This window comes from Vigna radiata, chromosome 7 (assembly GCF_000741045.1).
Source record: "Vigna radiata var. radiata cultivar VC1973A chromosome 7, Vradiata_ver6, whole genome shotgun sequence".
In the NCBI taxonomy this organism is placed as follows: domain Eukaryota; kingdom Viridiplantae; phylum Streptophyta; class Magnoliopsida; order Fabales; family Fabaceae; genus Vigna; species Vigna radiata.
The window spans coordinates 18,832,804-18,854,664 of NC_028357.1; the positions used below are offsets into that span (position 1 = coordinate 18,832,804).

General features: G+C 35.0%; 1 protein-coding gene across 4 annotated transcripts in view; it reads left to right on the forward strand.

The window, feature by feature from the left end:
• The first annotated feature begins 18,541 nt into the window (after positions 1-18,541).
• Positions 18,542-21,861, forward strand: part of LOC106768934 (transcription factor VOZ1) — a 7,756-nt gene continuing 4,436 nt past the window's right edge. Inside the window, exons 1-3 of one of the 4 annotated variants that reach the window (XM_014654332.2) lie at positions 18,542-18,781; positions 19,399-19,655; positions 19,852-20,001. In XM_014654332.2, the coding sequence (XP_014509818.1) occupies positions 19,428-19,655; positions 19,852-20,001 (378 nt within the window). In that variant the 5' untranslated portion in view covers positions 18,542-18,781; positions 19,399-19,427. The other 3 variants (XM_022783208.1, XM_022783209.1, XM_022783207.1) reach the window with 3 other exon arrangements.

The window sequence follows — 21,861 nt, forward strand, 5'->3', positions numbered from 1 at the left end:
AACTAATGTACACTTATTTTAACTTATGTGAACATCCTAACATGTCTAGAGTAGTGAAATGGACCTAGGAAACTATTCAAAAGCAATGAATTAGGCAGGACTCGAAATTTGAGTAGTTGGAACCTAAAAAGTGTGCTTAAAAGGTGAGAATTTGCAACCAGACCTAATGTACACTTATTTTAACTTATGTGAATATCCTAACATGTCTAGAGTAGTGAAATGGACCTAGGAAACCATTCAAAAGTAATGAATTAGGCAGAACGCAAAATTTGAGTAGTTGGAACCTAAAAAGTGTGCTTTAAAGGTGAGAATTTGCAACCAGCCCTAATGTAAACTTATTCTAACTTATGTGAACATCTTAACATGTCTAGAGTAGTGAAATGGACCTAGGAAACTATTCAAAATCAATGAATTAGGCAGAAGTCAAATTTTGAGTAGTTGGAACCAAAAAAGTGGGCCAAAAAGGTGAAAATATGCAACTACAACTAATGTACACCTTCTAAATTGCAACTACAACTAATGATGATGAAGAAGAAGAAGAATAAGAAGAATAAGATGATGATGAAGATGATGAAGAAGATGAAGATGATGATGACGATGAAGAAGAAAATTATGATGATGATGAAGAAGATGAAGATGAAGATCATGATGACGATGATTGAATGTTCGACTAGCAAATTGAACTATCATTTCAATAGAGTGATCCTTCCTTATTTGAAATAATTTGACTATCTTAACTTTTTTATGCAATAATTTGAAATTCACTTTAATTTGTAGTGATCCTTCCTTAGTCTTTTCTATTGCTTCACTTTATTTGTAAACATATTCAATGCAGTAATGACAGGAGAAGGTTCAGACCGTCCTGATAAAGGAAAGGGGGTAGCTAGGCCTAAAAAAAAGGAACGAAAGACCGCAAAGTATGTACTTAGGGTGCCTGATACACTACCTACCCCTACTCTTGTAGTACACCCTTCCCCTACTCCTATAGTACACCCTCCCCCTACTCCTACAGTACACCCTCCTCCTCCTACCCCTGCAGTACACCCTCCTCCTCCCACTCCTGCAGTACACCCTCCCCCTACTCATACAGTACACCCTCCCCCTACTCATATTGTACACCCTTCTCCTCCTACCCCTGCAGAAGAGCCTCTTCCTCCCCTGACCCTACTTCTATACCTTCCTCATCTTCTAGACCGCCTTTTGAGACTGCCACACCATTTACTGATCCAGATCCAGATGGTGATGGTGATGATGTTGACCCGCTCCTCCATGATCGACCATGGATTGAGCCATATGGAAAAGGGTAAAACTTTAATCCCTTTTTTAACTTTGATTGNTGTTTTAAACATTGTCTTATTTGAAATAACTTTTATTTCTTTATATGAAGGTTTATTCCATCCAGGGTTGCTTCCCAGGCCATCACACGATCAATTAAGCAATAATATTTGACTCCATGGCCTACTTGGGGAGCAATACCTATAGACGACAGAAAGCCATTNTNGGAGCNTTTTAAGGTGAACAACACTTTAAACTAATTATCATTCATATCTTACCATGTCTTAATCAATGTTTGTTTTGTTCATCCATACAGATGAAGGTGCAGTGGAAAGCTGAACATGAAAGTCAAATACATAAAAATTTTCACATGAAAGCATCTCATCGGCTCTCAGAGATGTTTAGGGATGCCCGAATTGCAGGGGAGCGCCCTTACTGGATGGGCGAAATCATTTGGAACTCTTTGCTTGTACATTGGAATTCAGTAGAGTTTCGCAAGAAGAGTTCTACAAACCAGAGGAACAGAGCGAGTGAAAAGGGTGGTGCCTTGCATACTGGCGGGTCGATCACAATTCACGAGCATGTCATTCGTATGGTAAACTTTCTTTACTTTTCTGTTTCTTTCATATATAAATTATGTATTTTCTATTTCATATACACTAATAAGTCTAAATTATGTTACAGGCACAAGCTCTTGGACGGGTCGTCCATGTTAACGAGGTCTTTGCACAGACCCATGTTCGGAAGGGCACTAATGAATTCGTTGATGAAAGATCTCGCAAGACTCATGTAAATAGCACTCCTAGCATTAGTAATCTACATGATTATGTTATTGTATCATTCCCTGACATCGTTTTTAATGTTTCAACAGGAAGAATTTTCTACGAGACTTTCACAGGTTAGATCCGAACATGGGTCAGCTCCTACACCGGATGATGCGAGTAATGCAGATGACGACATCCGTAGGACACAGTGCTGGGTCGATGTCGTTGGTGGGAAGAAAAAGGGACGAGTCTACGGTGCAGGACAACTTGCTGCAAACTATATAGCATCAAAAGGAGGTACACTGAAGCACCAACCTTCTTCTTCTTCCACCCCTTCTGCTGATGAGGCCATCCAGCGCTTGACACAGCTACTAGAGCAACGTGACCAGGAAAACCGTGCATTGAGAGACAAATACACTAACTTGAGAGACGAGTTTTCAAGCTTCAAGTCCCTGGTCATGAGAGCGCTGCCTCAAACATCAGACACTCCTTCCATTGTCCCTCCGACCCAACCACTACCCTCCCCGTCACCCGTCGTCCCTCATCAGCCCAGATCAGTCCAGCCCACACCAGTCCAACCATCTACAGATGAGCAGGACGATGAAGATATGTCTGAAGACTTTGTACAATTTTAGTTTCATTTTGTTATTGATCATAGTGATGTTAGTACATTTAGATGTTAGTATATTATGATATTGGTACATTTATTTCTGCTTAGAATTGGATGATATTACTATTATGATATTGTTAGAACATATTGGATGTCAATACATTATGATGATAATGTTAGTACTTTATGATTTTTCATCAATGAACGGATTGGGATGGACAATATATAGGCAGGTTTGTTTGTGGATTGAAACTGTTATGCGGGTCTGTGTATGTTGTGAACATTACATTGCAGGTACTTGTGGTTGGACAAGAAAAAGAAATACAACTCATTTTTCCCTGCACCAAACCGAAGGCTTACCGAAGGGCGAAAGCCTTCGGTAATTACCGAGGGCCAAAAGGGCTTTTGGCCCTCGGTAATTACCGACGGTCAAAAGCCCTCGGTAAAAATAGCGACAACGTATTTACCGAGGGCTTTCGGACCGTCGTCGGGCCCTCGGTAATGGGTCTTTTCCGACGGCTTTTGGAGTTTTCCGAGGGTTTTTGGCCTTCGGTAATGCCCTTCGTTACTGTAACAAAATAAGTAAAAGATTCATTAACAAAATAGTAAATGAAAACAAGAAATAAAATTAGAAAAAGATAAAAAGAGATCAAAATAATAAAGAATAGGTTGATTTCACGACTTTTTCAAAATAGTATTTTTCATTGGTTATTTGTCTTATAATGTTAAATTAATCAATGTAAATTCTCAATTAATTTGTTGGTGTTGGCGTTATTAATTAAAGTACATTATCAATTAAAAGCAAGAACTTTGACAATTAAATATTCCAATATCTTCAAGATAAAATGTAGATTAATTATAATAAATTTAACCAAAGTACATTCTTAATTAAAAATTACTATGTCAAATCATGTTAATTCTTTTGCCTTTTATATTAAGTAAAAAACTAATTAAACAAATTACATTCTTGATTGATTTTTATTGAAGTACATTATCAATTATTGACAAAAACTCATTCAATCACATGAAAGTTTCTAAATTTAATCAAAGTAAATTCTCAATTAAAATTAAAAATCCATTGGACTCATATGATTGATATATTATGTAGATTTAACATCATGCTAACTTGCTACAACGTAAAAATCATCATTACTTTTACTTGATTCAGTGACAAAAGACACAGAAAAACAAAAATCACAACAATAATCAAAAGAAAAACCAATTATTGCATTCTAACCTTTGAATCAATTAAGAAATTACAACATAATCAACACTAGAGGCTTAACACTCTATAAAATGTAAAAATAACATAAAAATAGAAGAAGAGATGATAGAGAACGTGAAAGATGGTGATAGGACGAGATTAAGTCCCCTAAAGGATTCCTAAGGTTAAGATAATGTAATATCTTCCAATTATCTTCTAAATAATCCAACATTTTCAAGATATATTTGATTTTTGTAGAGACCTAAAAGGATTTAAGAAGATCTTGCAAGATTCAAAAAGATTTCGCAAATATTATTGTTTGATATTTACTGATATAGTTGAGTAAAATAATTATTTAAAAATATCAAATAAAATATATAAAGATATATTTTTTTTCAAAATTGTCTTTTACAGTAAACATTTATCAATTATGAAAGCCTTTTTGTAGAAAAAAATAGAAAAAATCGCAAGCTCCAATTTTTATTGCTCATTCTTTATTCTTGACTTAACTAATTTATTCACTTTTTCATGCTTTTCTTGGTTTCTTTATGGAATGCTTGACTTTGATTTGTGAGGTTTTGATTATTTGCTATTGTTGACTTTATCTTTAAGGTGTTATAAAGCTTTAATCAATATATTTTCATACTTGTATAAGCTTACCTTAGTTACGATTACACTAACACATGATATAATATCTAAAGAATGTTTATATAACTAAAAAGTTGTTAAAATATCCCAAGAATAACTAAAAAGTTGTTTTTAACATGATTTTATATATAATTCAATTATAACAAATCCTATTTAAAACAATCTTTTAAAATATAAAAACCAATTAAGGATTTAAAATTAAAAGTTGGATGAAGACATAAATATACACTTCTAATAATATATATATATATATATATATATATATATGTGTGTGTGTGTGTGTTATGTAGTAGCACTAGTGCAGAAAGGGCTTTAGATATCTGTTATTTTGGGTTTTTAATGTCTATTAAACAATCGACGTCATTACCGGTGACGTCAATGGGACGTCGGTTGGACACCCGGGCACTGACGAGGACGGCGTGTGAGCGCCGGTGCAAGAGGCATGGTGCAGGGGGCACACACAAGGAGCGGCTCCTGGCAGGCTTCTAGTGGAAGGGGCACATGGACGAATCGAACATACACCGGAATGAGAGGCATCTGGAGACTGTATGGGTATGGGACTATACAGTTGAAAGATAGCTTAAAGGAATTGATTTGGCTACCTATATCACCAAAATGCATTTACTTTTCGATAGTCTAACCCATAAGAACTCCATGGTTAAGCGTGCTTAGCCTGGAGAAATTCTGGGATGGGTGACCTTTCGGGAAGTTTTCTCGGAAAGTGTGTGAGTGAGGACAAAGCACACTGGAAAGTCTCGTGGTGATGTGTGGGGGCAGTCAATAGTCCCTGTAAGTTGCCGGGGCGTTACAAATGGTATCAGAGCCTAGCCTCTCCCAGTACGGTGTGGTTCGAGGACGAACCAAGCGAAAGCTGGTGGGCATGTGACACCCGGGCACTGACGAGGACGGGGAGTGATCGCCGGTGCAAGAGGCATGGTGCAGGGGGCATATACAAGGAGCGGCTCCTGGCAGGCTTCTAGTGGAAGGGGCACATGGACGAATCGAACATACACCAGAATGAGAGGTGGTAGCCTAACCCATAAGAACTCCATGGTTAAGCGTGCTTAGCCTGGAGAAATTCTGGGATGGGTGACCTTCTGGGAAGTTTTCTCGGAAAGTGTGTGAGTGAGGACAAACCACACTAGAAAGTCTCGTGGTGATGTGTGGGGGCAGTCAACAATCCCTGTAAGTTGCCGGGGCGTTACATCGGTCATCCATATAACAGACGTCTATAATGACGTCAGTTAGTGCCATGTCCGACGTCACTAAACGTCGATATAGGCCTAACTGGACGTCTAAAGGCACTATATAGACGTCAGACTACACATTAACCGACGTCTAAGGTCCCTATAGACGTCAGTTTTTGCATTAACCGACGTCTAATACAGTCGTTGTATTTTAGTGCAGTTTTGTTCCTGTCTTTGGATAACCTAGTAGTACACTTTCCCTAGCTTGCGTCTTTTGAATTTCTAATGGCATTTCAACCCAAAACCAAACCTGAGTTCTTGCTTAGTTCCATTTTCAACCGCAAGAGGGAAAAATTACGGTGAAACGATAACTAGGCAATGACCCAGGATCGTTTTTGGGTCGAAACGCCACCAGAAATCCAAAAGACGACGCTTTTTCTGGGAGGCAGCTAGCAAAGGGAGAATGTGGTACTAGGTTACCCCAAGAAAGGAACAAAACTGAACTAAAACAGAACACAAAGAAAACAAATTTTAATCAATTGAACCAAAAGATAATCAATGAAAGACTGAACAAAGTTTAAACGGTAACCATAAAAAAGCACGCACTTGGGATGCAATGCCGCAAGAGAGAAAAAGGAGAGGAGGAAGACGATGATATCAGAAACTACAATGCCGCGAAGAGTCTGCGGTTTATTTAACATGAAATGGGGCGTCGGTTGCTCCAGAAACTGACGTCTATAGTCACCTACATGTCGGTTATCTAACTAATTCAACGTCCAAGATAACATTTAATCTGACTTATGAATGCCCATTAGACGTTGGACACTAGGGAGTCGACGTCTAGGGCGCTGAACCGATTGACGTTTCATTTCTTATCAGGGAAGTAGACGACAGTTGTGCAGGGGCGCCGACATCTATAATAATATAGACATCGGGGCTCTGCTATCGAACGTCGAAGTGCCTACGAGTTTGGTGAACATAATTAATTATATGCACATAAACATCGCCTACCTAAAATTCCAACGTCTATATTACATAAATTTTTGTCTTCTCGCCTTCCAGACATGCCATAGACGTCGGTTTTTTTCTACATGACGTCTAAGCGCCTGAGAATCAGGCGAAATGCATTAATTGCAGCCAAGTAGACATTGGCCCCCCATCACAACTGACGTCAATGGCGCAGGAAATATTGTCTTCTCACCTACCTCAGGCCATTGGACATCGGTTTTGGGCAGAGCAACAGTGTACTATATAATAGACGTCGTTTTCCCTAAAAACTGACGTCTAGGTTACCAACTTATTTATGATAATACCATCATCCACTAATATCCGTCAGGCTACCCTCAAACCGACGTCTTATGGGTGACGTTAAACAGCGTTTTTCCACCAGTGTAGTCTCGTCTTTTGAAATACTAATATTTTCATATTCTACCATACATAATTAACTATTTATTTATACATGTGTGCTTGATTTAATTATATGGTAACTATTTTACAGTGATTATTTGTTATAATTGGAATCGTTATAATTTTTAAATTAATTTATTATTATTATTTTTGGCATTTATTTAAAATATTTATATTTTTTATCATTTTTAAAACTAATTAATAAAATTAATATTAATTTAATTTAATTTTCACTAATTTTCATATTTATGTTTATTTTTCAATTTAAACTACTGTTATTTTTATAATTGTTATTATTTATAATTTACACAACGAAATGAAATATCAAGTATTTTAATTTTAATATTTTTTAATTTCTAAAATAAGATAATTAAATAATTTATGTTTTAGTTTTTTATATTTTAAAGGAAAATGATATTTGAACAACATGTTTTGACAAATTCTAGACACAGGATACGTTTCTAAGTTTCATTGGTGCACGTGGAAATTGTTTTTTAATAACATAACAACGAGAGAATTGTAGGGGCAGATTCAAAATTGAGGTTCATTTCAAAAATTTCAGATTTGCAACATTTGAGAGAGGGAAGCTCGAGAACATTTCAAAGAAAGTCTACCTCCTTCCAACCAACCACAACAATCGTCGGAGTATCGTCGTCCCTAGGCGGTGTTGTCTTCCCTCCACCCAGTGTCGCCTTAGTGTCGGCATTCGAAGGCAAAACCGAGATGCCATCGTGTTCTCTCCTCCCAGCCACTGTGTCGCCGTAGTGCTGACGTTCGAAGGCAAAACGTAGATGGTGTCGTCTTCCGTCCTCCCAGCCACCCAATGTCGCCATAGTGTCGCCGTCAGAATGTTGCCGAAGTACCTTCATAAAAGGTATTTTCTTCCTTTTAACTACATATCACGAACCATAGGATGAGATCAATACCCACATGCGCGTTGGGATGATTATTGTAACCCATCATGGTGCATTAATTGATTATCAGGTGCTCACGATTACTTACAAATTTTATTTTATGTATGTTATTTAACACTTTTATTTTCTTTCCTAAAGGATAAAAAGGTCTCTACACTATTGGTAGATCAAAATTGATTGTTTAACAATAGACCATTTATATAAAATTAAATTTTATTATTTCTTTGTGGAGAAACTAAAAGTGCAAAGCATCAATCCAAATGGGAAACATACTGTAGTGATGGATCTAATAAGAATTGTTCGAGGTGTTGGTATCGGAGGGGGTAATTTTCGAAGAGTATTGCGCAGCGGAAATAATACTCAGAGAGCGTAAAGCGTAATAGGTCACAGTTAAAATGATTTTAGCCCTTTTTAACAAAAATAATTTTCTTTCAGAAAATTAGCCAAACAGTTGATGTGCGTTAAATAAAATGAGTGTAGGGAATAGAAAAATCACACAAGTATTTTTATACTGGTTCGATTCAACAGAATCTACGTCCAGTCGTTAATCACTACAAAGAGTGATTAACAGTTCCACTAAAAAACAGTTTTACAAATTACAAGATAAAGAACAAAATTATAGAACGAAAAGAACCACTCTACCAACTTGAAGAGAACCGCTCCGGCAATCGACCAACGATTCGCGAGCTTCTCCTTTCACAAGACCAAGCAGAGTACCTTGCTAACTTGAAGAGAGTCTGCTCCGACTATCGACACACGATACGCGAGCCTCTCCTTTCACAAGACCAAGCAAGGGAACAATGAACAAAAAGCTCTCAAGAACGTTCCTCTGACACACAGTGCTCTTAAGCTTTCTCAGTTCACAAAAGTTAAGTTCTGAGTTCTCCAAAACTTCATATATATAACCAAGTTCACTGAATGCCAAAAGTCAGCTCCCAACTGCCATGAATAATCGATTATTGTAAGTGATAATCGATTATTCAAGTCCGTTATAGAAATTTCAAAAAGTGATAATCGATTATATGAAGTGATAATCGATTATTCAAGTGTGACTTGTGATAATCAATTATTGCTTCATGATAATCGATTATTCTAGTACAAAAGCATGTGATAATCGATTATAGCTTGACCGTAATCGATTATATCAGTAAGAGTTACAATATTTCAATATTTTCCTACTACATTCAAAATCTACAAGTTGCTTTTAAATATTTTCCTATTACATCAAAATCTACAAGTTGCAGCATCATCAAAACTCATCTTTAGGTTTTACCAATACTCCCTTATTGGTAACACGAGGTTTTGAATTGTGGTCACAATTGTGTTGATATTCAAATGTGGAAAGTTGTTGACAAATGTAGTTGATGCAATCGCAATTATGATTCTGATGTTGATAAGGTAACCTCCAAAACCAAAATATTATGGGTACAATTGTGGTTGTAGTGTAAATTGCAATTTGAAACCTTGGTTGTCAAGTGAAATTATATTAGTTGCCCTACATTGGAAATCAAGGGTTTGGGTAGCATATATTGCTTTTTGTGATTATGATGCTATATAAACTCTTTGTTTTGCCCTACATTGGAAATCAAGGGTTTGGGTAACATATTATTGGTAGTAAAATTTTATCCTTTTAAACACTGTTTAAAATTGTAGATTTTGTTCATTGTTTTTAAAATTCCAGTTTGTTCATTGTAGATTTTGTTTAAAATTCCAGTTTGCTTTGTAGTTTTTAATTATTCTTTGTTTATCCTTGTATGGTTTTGGTTTAGTGTCATGGAGGAACTCGGTGAACACAGTAAAGCTTCTTATATGAGGAAGAAGGTATATAGGGTTGTATTTCATTTGCATACATTTAGTGTTGTATTGTAATGTATTTAAATAGTAAGCATGTCTTTGTATGTAGTTAGTGTTTAGACACTTCTGCAAGACCAACTTCATAGGTGCTTTGAATGAACAATTGAATACTGAACACAAGGGTTACATTTAGAATATTGTTTTTCGTTGGTTGTTATGTTTGCCAGATTGTATTAAGTTAGGTAGGAATTTGTTAGCCGAGTTATGTGCTCGTTGGGTAGATAACATGGGTGGGTTTTATTTTGGAGACAAAGTTATTGAGTTTAGTGAATTTGATGTATGTTTGTCCTTAGGGTTGCCTGTTGTTGGTGAAGTGATAGATTTAAATAAAGTTGGGAATCGTTGTGTTTGTGGGGACTACTTCCCTGATGGGAAAGTAGATGTGAAAATGGTATATGAGTTCTTGTTAGAGGAACATGAAAATGTTTCAATAGAACATTTTTGCAGCTTGTATATATTGGTTGGGATATCAGAGTTCTTTCTTCCCAATAGAAGTGGAGTAGTATTTCCAATTATTTTTTACCTTGTTTCGGAGTTGGGGTGTGTCGGTAACTACAATTGAGACAATTTAGTTTTTGAGTACTTTGTTCAAAGTGTGTTTACTGCTTCAACAACAATGAAGAATGAAACAACCAAAAGTAATTTTCATGTTGAAGGATGTGCTTACCTGTTGTAGGTAGATGTTTGTTATGTCATTGCTAATGTTAGACAATGATTTGTTATTATTTTCCATCATTTTTAATTTGAATGTTGTTTGATTTATAATTTGCAGGTTTGGTTTTGTCACCATTTTGTGACATCAAACTCAATGTACAGTACCTGGGTAACAAAATTCCCAATGTTGTTGAACTGGATTGATATCAATATTGGGGGAGTTTATCAGAAGTGCATTGACAAAGGGATCGGTGAGTAGTCATTGACTAGAGGAATGTGTTGGTGCAATGTATTTTATATTTTCTGTTTTATGAAATGAAATTTGTTAATGACATTATAGGTTGTTGTTGATGTTGGTGTGTCCAAAGAGGAGCTTTGTTATGGAATGGTCAAAGCGTTGTTCAAAAACATGGTTTTCCATATAACAAGCAAAATAGAGTAGATAAGGAGAAGTTAATTTTTGTTGTAGATGAACAAACAAGGGTTATTGCGGACATGCAAAGTAGTATTGATGAGTTAAGGAAGTTGGTTGAAGCTAAAGGTGAAGATAAGGGTGAAGATTTTATGGAACAACCGTTTTGGGGAAGTGAAGATCGTTGTCAAAGTACACCAGTTCAATCTCATCACCAAACCCCGGTGTTTGAAGGTGGTATTGAAATGAAAAAAAGCACAATGTACGATCGTATAAAAGCTGAACCCCGAAAACGGATTAAGAGTCTAGCAAGAAGAACTCCTTATACTGAAGATGTTAGAAGAAAACAATGAGTGATTCAATAACTAGTATTAGAATAGGAAATCTAATTTTTTTTTTAATATGATGATGTTTGCTATCTTGTTGAAAAACTTTGTTGATTTTGAAAACATTCGAATCCGTTAATCATTGTCATAATGTGACTATAGGTGTCTGCAATTGTTAATGATAGTGCAAGGTAGTTGAAATTAAGTTTGTATGAACATGATACATACTTATTTGAAATGAAGTTTGTATGGTCAAGATGGTGAATTTGAGGCATGGTTTTTGATCTTTTTCGCATGGTTGATTAAATGAATAGATTTTGAACATGATGCTGAATATTAGAAGTTCAAAACCTTTATGAAAAAAGTAGTGTAGCCTGGTAAACTTTATATCAGTGGTGTGTGCAAAACTGATAACATAATGTTATTGACTTGATATTCATTTTTCTGAGGTTGAAAGTTGTATTTACAAGTCAACGAACCCTTGTGTGCAAAACTGATAACATAAGTACTCACTTATTTGAACTAAAGTCCCACTTTATTTTTTAAAGTTACATATGTTGTTTATCTTGTTAATTTGGTGACTTAGGGTGAACGTTACCATGAGGACAATGCATCCTTGTCTTAAAAAAATGTTATTATTGGACATGATACTTATTTTTGTGAAGTTGAAAGATGTATTTAGAAGTTAACGAACCCTTGTGTGCAAAACTGATAACATGCGTACCCACTTATTTGAACTAAAATCTCACTTTATTTTTTAAAGTTACATATGTTGTTTATCTTGATAATTTGGTGGCTTAGGGTGAATGTTACCATGAGGACAATGCATCCTTGTCTTAACAAATTGTTATTGGACATGATACTCATTTTTGTGAGGTTCAAAGATTTATTAACAAGTCAACGAACCCTTGTGTGCAAAACTGATAACAAAGGTACACACTTATTTGACCTAAAGTCCCACTTTATCTTTTAAAGTTACATATGTTGTTTATCTTGATAGTTTGGTGGCTTAGGGTGAATGTTACCATGAGGACAATGCATCCTTGTCTTAAAAAAATGTTATTGGACATGGTACTCATTTTTGTGAGACTCAAAGATGTATTAACAAGTCAACAAATGCTTGTGTGCAAAACTGATAACATCAGTACCCACTTATTTGAACTAAAGTCCCACTTTATTTTTTAAAGTTACATATGTTGTTTATCTTGATAATTTGGTGGCTTAGGGTGAATGTTACCATGACAACAATGCATCCTTGTCTTAACAAAATGTTATTGAACATGATACTCATTTTTGTGAGGTTGAGAGATGTATTCAGAAGTCAACAAACCCTTGTACCCAAAATTGATAACATAAGTACCCACTTATTTGAACTAAAGTTCCACTTAATTTCTTAAAGTTAGAGATGTTGTTTATCTTGATAATTTGGGGACTTAGGGTGAATGTTACCATGAGGACAATGCATCATTGTCTTATCAAAATGTTATTGACATGATACTCATTTTTGTGAGGTTGAAAGATGTATTAACAAGTCAGTGAACCCTTGTGTGCAAAATTGATAACATAAGTACCCACTTATTTGAACTAAAGTCCCACTAAAAATATATATATTATTTTTCATATTTTAAAGACAAGTTTTAGACTTAGGGCGTCTATTTTGTGTTAGGAAACAGGTAGGCTTCGTTTTACATCAAGAGGGGGGTGAATTAGTGTTAGTTCAAAATCAAAATCTTTTCGCAATCTTGGTATGAAAATTCAAAGCTTTTGACCTTTTCTTGAAATGCAAGTAATGAAAATTCAATGCAGCGGAAAAACGCAGTTGACTGCTAAGCAAATATAGTCTACTGGAAATAAATAGTTCAAGGATAGAGAAAATCAAACATTGGTTTTTATACTGGTTCGGCCAATAATGCCTACATTCAGTGTCCTTCCAACCCAGGAAGCAAATGCACTATAATGGTTGCAATTTTAACAATAAGGAATTTATACAATCACCACGCAAAAATATAAATCTCCTCTCTAACCCAAAACCAAATATAGCTGCACACACAAAACCAGAATTGTAGCAAGAATCCCCTTTTCTACAATCTGCACCCACGTCGAACAATCCTCAACGTGTCACCAGCACTCTTCACAGGATGCCAAGCCTATCACAGCTGACTTCACAGGTTGCCAAGCCTTCAATCAAACGCAACAGTCTTCACAGGATGCCAAGCCTTCAAGATCAAACAGAAGCACCTTCTTTGTGCAGATATTGATCAAGCAGTATGAGCAATTGACTCCTCCCTTTGAATCTCTCTCAAGTAAGATCACCACTGTCTTCTTGGAGAATTCTTGGAGCTTCTAAAATAAAGAATTCAATCTGAAACAGGAAAATGAAAATGTCAGATCACATAAGTCACAGAACAATTCGCGTTCTGTCTATTTATAGTTTTCTGTTATATCATATTGCTTCTTAGTCGAATAGCCTATTAATACAGTCGACTGTATTAAGACAGTTATAATAGACAGTCAACACAAAGGCTCCTCAGTCAACAAAATCAATACACATTTATTACAGTTGACCAGGTCACGCAGTCTTAACTAACTTTTGAAAAATATAGCCGTTGGAGCATGTAGGCTTAACAGAATGTCAAAAAGATCAGAAACAAAGTCGAATATGTGATCCACAATGTCGACTGACACATGAAAAATCACTTTGAAATTCTTTTCAACACAAAATCTCACATAGCGCTAGTTCACAAAATCTGTACAAAGATTTTAGCATAGTCGAATCCATTATGAGTGTATTCGACTGGACTAGAACTTTGTCACAAAAAATATAAGTTCCTAAGGTGCTTGTGATCTTTTCTTTTAGAAATGTGCAGTAATCAAAAACATTTTATTTCACATTTCAATACAAGCATGTTCCACAAATATAGCACTCAATCAATCATAGGAACATACATTGAAAATCAACAAAACATGTTCAACAGATATAACAAACACTTCAGAACCAGAACATGTAATACTGGAAAATGTGTACTGTTATTAAGAACTGTGTTGTCATCATCAAAAACTAGTTTGATATAGAGTTTGTGTTGTCAACAATCTCAACATTTTGATCATTATGCTCCATTGTTGTTGAAAAACAAAATTTGTTATTACTTGGAAGTAATTATTTTTTATTACTTTAAAAGAATAAAAGAAATTAAGAACCTAATGATTAAATATTTAATTAATTTAAATTACATAATTTATTTCTATTACTGTTGTAAGTTTAATTTATTAAAAAGGTCAACAAAAATTTGTCATTTCATTTGATTCATATTTTCAATGTAGTTAGTAATAAACCTTTTATTTATTACAAGATTTTAATACATGTTTGTTAAGTCCCTAGCAAGTGTAGCAGATCGTTATCAAGTAATATAAAATGAGTAAGTCCAAGTATCATTTCCCAAAGGACTTTTAGGCCTTAACTTTCGTGTAAACCAATCGCATAAGACTTGAGAAGAAATTAATTTTAGGGTTTTGAATGCAAAGAACAAAAGTAAACATGCAAGATGCAGTGAATCAATTAGCTAGAAAAGACTATGGATGAATGAAGTTGTTGGGGTTTACAATTTCATCTTATCCACCCTCTTATATATACTCTTATCTAATTAGCTTATTTATCATATTGTCATGCAAACTTTCTTAGTCTACCCTAAACCTAATCTCTTGGCGAAAAGAGCCTATTACCAATTACTAGCTTGCTATCTCTAGCCTCCCCTAGTAACTAATAATGTATGATAAACAAAAGCAAAATACAATTAATCGTCCTACCCCTATCTCTAGGCGGTATTAGCATAATCAAGGAATTCCCCCCAGTTCATGACATTATTGTACGTCTCCGTATCAATAAAGACAAACAACATTTACCGAATGAGTTAAACGATAAAAGCATTAAGCAAACGTAAGGAACCGAACAATTGATAAAGTAAGCATATGCAAGCATATAAAGAAGATAAGAATTTGGATATAAGAGAGTTTCAAAAGATTACATTGTTCCCCAACAACCTAGGGTTTAGTTCACCATGAACATGGTGAATCTAGATGAAATATAATAAAAGAATGGAAGAATAAACCCTAAATTTAGTAAATTAGAGCCTAAGCATCCAAGGAACCTCCTTCAAGGTGTGTAGAACAGCTTTGGACGTCTCTGCTGGACAAAAGATCCCAATTTGAATCGCACTTGGTCTATTTATAGACCAAAAAGATAACAGAATCTAAGCCAAATAAAAACAGATAACCGCTCAGCGCCTAAGTGAACCACTCAACAGTTTGCCTCTTAGCCGCGCCACCGCTCAGCGGTCAGTTTTACCGCTGAGCGGTTTGCCTCTAACCGCTCTGACCGTTCAGTGTTGATTTTGGCTGCTGAGCGGTTCATAGACTATTCTTTTCTTCCTTTTTCTTCCTCTTTCTTGAGTCTAAGTCCGTCCTAATTCATTTCCATCTCCAATTCTCATCAAAACCCTGCAAAACAATGCAAAAACAAGCATAATATCTCTAAAACCAACTTTTGACTCTCCAATGACTCAACTATGTGTTTTACTTGAATTTAAGCTCATTCTAAGCCACAAAGAATGTGTTTTGATATCATATTTAAGCATAAAAATAACGATTTTTAGATCGGTATCAATGTTCCAAATAAATTATTGTTGATTATTACACTATTTTAAATCATTTCTCATATATCTCCTAATTTGAATATTCCATCATTTGACAGAATTGGAAAACTACCGAGACACTCAAGACCAACCTAAAACAATAAACCTATGAAACTTTTTCGCTTATATTTTACTTAATCACTTCCATCAAGATACTCAAGAACCAAACATTACCATCATTTTGAGCAATGTAGAGAATAAGTTTATGATAAGTTCAATTAAAGCAATTTGGACTAGCTAAAAAACTGCACCAAAAACTGATATAACAAGACAAATTTATTTACAATTAAATGCTCCATGCTGAAATACACAATGCATTTAAAATCAAAGCTGAAACGTCTACTTTCTACTTCAAAGCTAAGTTCAAAACTAAGTTCATGAAGCATAAACATAATGATGTAAAATACAATTAGACTCTTAAAAAACCCCTTCAATGATCAACTTGGCTAAACATTGATTTTAGATTACTTACACCAATACTACTTCTAGAAACAATTAATTTAGGTCCAAATAAAAGGAAAAATTAGATGATAAGAAAAATCTTCTGCCTACACATTGCTTGAATAACATAGAGATGAAATCATTTTGCATGCACACAGCCAGAATAATGTTGTGAAAGAGTAGAACCCACCTACTCAAGAACTATGTGCAGGTGACTTTTGGTCTTACAAGATCCAAGATACTTTACAATGTTTTTGTGGTTCAGATTCTACAAAATAATAATCAATTCCAAAACATGGCATCATATAATATCACTAAAGACAATCCAAATGTGCTCATAACCCCAAGCTTACTTTTATAAATCACAATATTAAGACAAAGAACTAAATTTGTATTTGCATCAAAACAAAAGCAGTAAAAGAAAGCTACTTAAAAGAACGTAGAAAAATTAATGTAAAGTACATTTTCAAGTTTCAACTAAGAGGTGCAGAATTCAAGTTGTTTATAATGAAAAAATGACATTTCAAACTCACATCTTGAGAAAATTTCAACTTGTATTTCCAAAAATAAAAAGGCTGAAATAAAAGTCGATTGTGGAGACTATAAGAAGAGAATCGTAAGGTGACAACTACGCTGGACCAGATTCCCAAAAGCTATACCCAACTACAAGCTCAGTTATACATCACTCTACAGAAACCAAAGCTTCCTCAAGTGGATTTATTATCCATAGATTTTCTGCTTTTAAATTTTCTACCTTAGATTGATTCATCTTTTATCTTTTGAAACCAAGAAATAAATTGAGAAGGGTATTCTCATCTTACATCAAATCACCTTTTTTAAGGGTTGCCCGATGATTAAATTTTAGTTTTTTTTTTTAAATTTCAACCATAAACAAAGACATTTTGAATCTTCTTAAACAAAGAAAAGACAAATATTCTATATCGATTAAACATCTTTCATAATGAAAACAAACACATAATGTTAGCAAACTTATTTCAACTTTTAAACACAAAAGTAGGAAGAAAAGACCTTTTATAAAGGTACTCCGACGGCACTGCAGCGAACCTTCAGCGACACTTCGGCGACATTGGGTGGTTAGGAGGAGGGAAGACGACACGTCGACATTTTGCCTTCGAACGCCGACATTGCGGCAGCACGGTGGCTGGGAGGAGAGAACACAATACCGTCTAGGTTTTGCCTTCAAACACCGGCACTTCGGTGGCACTAGGTGGCTAGGTGGAGGGAAGACAACTCTAAGGACGGACAACGACTCTTTGGCGACAATGGTGGCTGGTTGGAAGGAGGGCGACTTTCTCTGTCTAGGTTTCGAGCTTCTCTCTCAAATGCTCCAAATCTAAAAATTTCATAAATGAACCTCAATTTTGAATCTGCCCCTAATTCTCTCATTGCCACATCATTCTGTTATTAAAAAATCATTTTCCACATGCACCAATGAAATTTAGACACATGTCATGTGTCTAAATTTTGTGAAAACATGTTGTTCAAATATCATTTTCCTATTTTAAATTAAACTCTTATTACATTTTTTAGTACTTTGATTTATTTTTTAAAATTTTTATATTTTTTATTTTAACTAGTTAATATAATAATTAATTAAATTTTATTATTACTTCTTTTATAATTTTATTTTATTTTAATTAAAAATATTATTACATTATTTTTTTAAGTTTTTTGTTTATAAGTTTTATAAACATTATGAAATGAAAACATTAACTATTTTGTAATATATATTTTTTATTTGAACTAAATAAAAAATAAAAAAATTAAACGAAAAAACATTAAAAATAGCACATTTAAAATAAATATTTAATATTTTTAATTATATATTTATATTTAAAGTAATTTGATCTATATAAAAATAAAAATAGGCAATAATAATTGAAAATAAATTGAAGACAATAAGAAAATAATAAAAATAAAATATAAAGAATATTCATAAAAAAACTTCAAATTAACTAAAAGAACTTAAAACTTGTCCGTTAAAAACTCTTAAAATAAATAATTTTAATATATTGTGTTGAACAATTTATATGAGGCATGCTAACGTGTAAATTAAGAATACAAATTGAGTTACTTTATTCTTCTTAACGAAAGAGTATTTGTACAATTATTTATTCCACTAATGCATATTCATATTCTTCACTGTTTGTAACCTTTGGCTTATTGATTTTCTCGGTAGTGAGCAAAGGAGGGAGCCAGACTCACAAACTCAAAAGCATATTTCTTTTAAACTTTTCTCTCTCTTTCCCTCATTATCAGTTTCCTCACCTCCATTTTTCACGAGACAGTGTGACGAAGCTGATCTCTTTGTTTATTCAGCTAAAAACTATTAGTATCTTTTTTTTTTCTTTTATTGCGATTATCGAGGAAACTGAGGTAACCAAAGTTCCTCCCTGCAAAAATTACCTTTCAATTGATCCACAACATTTCTTTGCTGTTCCTCTTGCTGTCCCATTTTTTCATTCAATTCACGTTTTGGTTTTTCGATCTTATACTGAATATTGACTTTGGTCGGTTCTGCTTCGGTGCTTGCTCGAACTGCTTTTCATCGAAATTGGGGTTTATTTGCATGGTTAATTTGTTTTTGTTTTTCGAGGTTTTGGGTTTATTTCTTGCTATGATGGATTTTAATAATTTGATTGTTTGGATCTATGTTTAGCTTTCTTTATTTTTCATCGTAGACTGGTTTTTATGTGCCCACATGTTTTATTGGAGGGCGAAAGGTGGCGGTGGGTTAATTTGTCGAAAACGGGGAGAATTTTTTGATGCAATTTGAATTTGACCTAATCCCCCGGTGGGGTTGTTAGATTCTTTGTGTTACAATATATGGTCTTTAGGTTGTGAGGCTGGAATATGCTTCTGATCATGATAAATTGCCTGCAAGTTGTGTTCATTTTTTTGGGGTTTTCCCTCTCTCTCTCTCTCTCTATGTTTTGGTAGGTTTCAGTTTTTGTGATGGACTGTAACTCAGTTTGTGATATTGGTGAGTGTAGGTTTTGCTGGCAGAACTTCAGGTTTGGCAATGAAGAAGGTTCCCAAGAACAGCTGCAAGTCTGCATCGCACAGGCTCTTTAAGGACAAGGCGAAGAACCGTGTGGATGACCTACAGGTGATGTTCCTCGATCTGCAGTTTGCTAGAAAGGAGAGTCGCACGGTTGATGCTGCAGTGCTTGAGGAGCAAGTTCATCAAATGCTTCGCGAGTGGAAGGCTGAGCTCAATGAGCCCTCGCCTGCATCTTCGTTGCAGCAAGTAAGATAATTTTCATGGCTGTAACGTGGTAGTTGTAACTAGTGAACTTTGTTTTGGATTTAAAATTGAGATATCTATCATGGTTGCTTGTGTCTAACCTGTACTTTTCCAATTGTGATGGACATGTGCGAACTTGAATGGCAGTTTTTGTGGTAAAGCTGTGATTGTGAACTGTTGTGTTTATGGGTTAATATAGGGTGGCAGTCTTGGGTCATTCTCCACCGATATCTGTCGGCTATTGCAGCTTTGTGATGAGGAAGATGATGCCTCTAGTCCGTTAGCTGCTCCTAAGCCTGAACCAAATGATCAGACACTACAGGCTGAGGGTGAGGTTGTGTTCCAAGAGGTGAGTGACTTTTATTTTTTGAGGATTTTTTTTGGCAATAATCATTTTGCAGGTTTGTTTGGCAGTGACATCAGTTGTTTATGTATTGATTGGAATTTTCTATTTTTGTTACTATAACTTCGTATATAAATCGCATATACTTCAGAAATGGTTGACAATGTTTAGTAGAATTTGTAAATATTATCCATTCGACTTTTGTCTATAGATCTGTCCTACTGAACGTGAAGTGGGTTGCTTTAGGCCTGACTTTTATGAGTTGCAAATTGATTCATTGATTCGCTTCTAATCTTCACTCAATTGATATGAATTATTTGGAGTATCTTGTTGTGGGAATCACATGTTAAATTGATGGAATAATGGTAGAATTGCTTGAATCTCAATTCTTCCCTCATTTTGGTCATACAAATATTGGTTAGTGGGTCAACAGTCTCTTTGTGGGGATAAACCAAGGTGATGGTTGAAGGTGGGCAAAATCTTGTCAGTGGAGGGTTCTGGGGGCTTAGATCTCAGATGTGTCTTCACTTGCTGTCCAGAGGACCAACTTAACACAGCAAATCAACAATCAGGGCTTGGGGTCCGTGGGGATATTACAGTGACAGAGACCCTCCTCTGGTAGTAGGATTTGATCTGTCAACAGTGGCAAGAATGATGGCTGGGGAGAAATAGGTGAAGCACACCTTGGATTTTTGAAACCGAGATGGACTGTGGTAGAAGAGAAGATAACAGAAGAGACGGCTGAAAGAAAATAGGGAACTTTATTGCTAGGTTGTCTTTTAGAGGTTAGTGAAATGAGCATGGAGAATTCTAATAATTATGTGTAGAAAATGAGGATACTTAATTTATTGTTATACTATATAAAAATATATATTTATTTATTTTTAGTGGCTGATCATCAATATTATAATTGATGATTCGTTTTGATTTACTATTGAGAAAATAGATCTAATTTGTGTACTGATCATCACTCTCGGAATTTGTACTCAAGGTTTAAATCAATTCCTCAAAACTTGCTTGTTAGGTGAAGACTGTCTTAGCTTTATGATACTTAAACCATATATCTCGTCAATGTAGGACTAAAACATCATCAATGACATTGCAATTAGGACAAACCTTAAAGATGCCACAACTAATTCCTGGTTGGAGTGACACAATTAAGGTGGTTTTTCCAACAATCATGAATTCTTAATGCACCTTGCACCTAATAATCCCAGCCACTGATTACCAACCTTGAGTAAGAGGAACTTTCTTATCAAGAAGGCATAATCAGAGCTTTCTTTTCAATTTTCTGATAACAAGACTTGCCAAATAGTCAATGGTACTTGTAGTGTTGGGTGGTTTGACATGTTTGGTCTGGATTGAGGGAGTATGAGTTTGGATACTTCGGTGTGTTTGGGGTTTGACATGAACCTTTAGTCAAGGGACGGATCTTCAACAAATGTTTTAGGAGTGTCAAAATCTTTATATAGATATATAACAAATTTTGGGGATGCCAAACATATAAAATATATTAAAATTTTAAAAAATAGTTTAAAGTATATATTAATATATATAAATATAAAAAATTCGGGGGACCAAGGCCCCCCTCTGTCACAATGAAGGTCCGCCACTTGTCAAGGGAAACACCCAAATAGCTAGATGGTTGTTGATGGTTGTTGATAGGTTCCTAATCGGGAACCTATGGAAAACACACTTCACCCACACAAAACACACACCCAAGAGTGTTGTATAACCTCTTTGTATTACTGAGCAATCAAGAATACAAGTATAGAGAGCTTAACCTCTCCCCAAAAAACTCCAAGAGTTCCTGCACAATCAATAAGACTCCAAAACTAACTCTAACAATTAAACCCAATCCCCTTT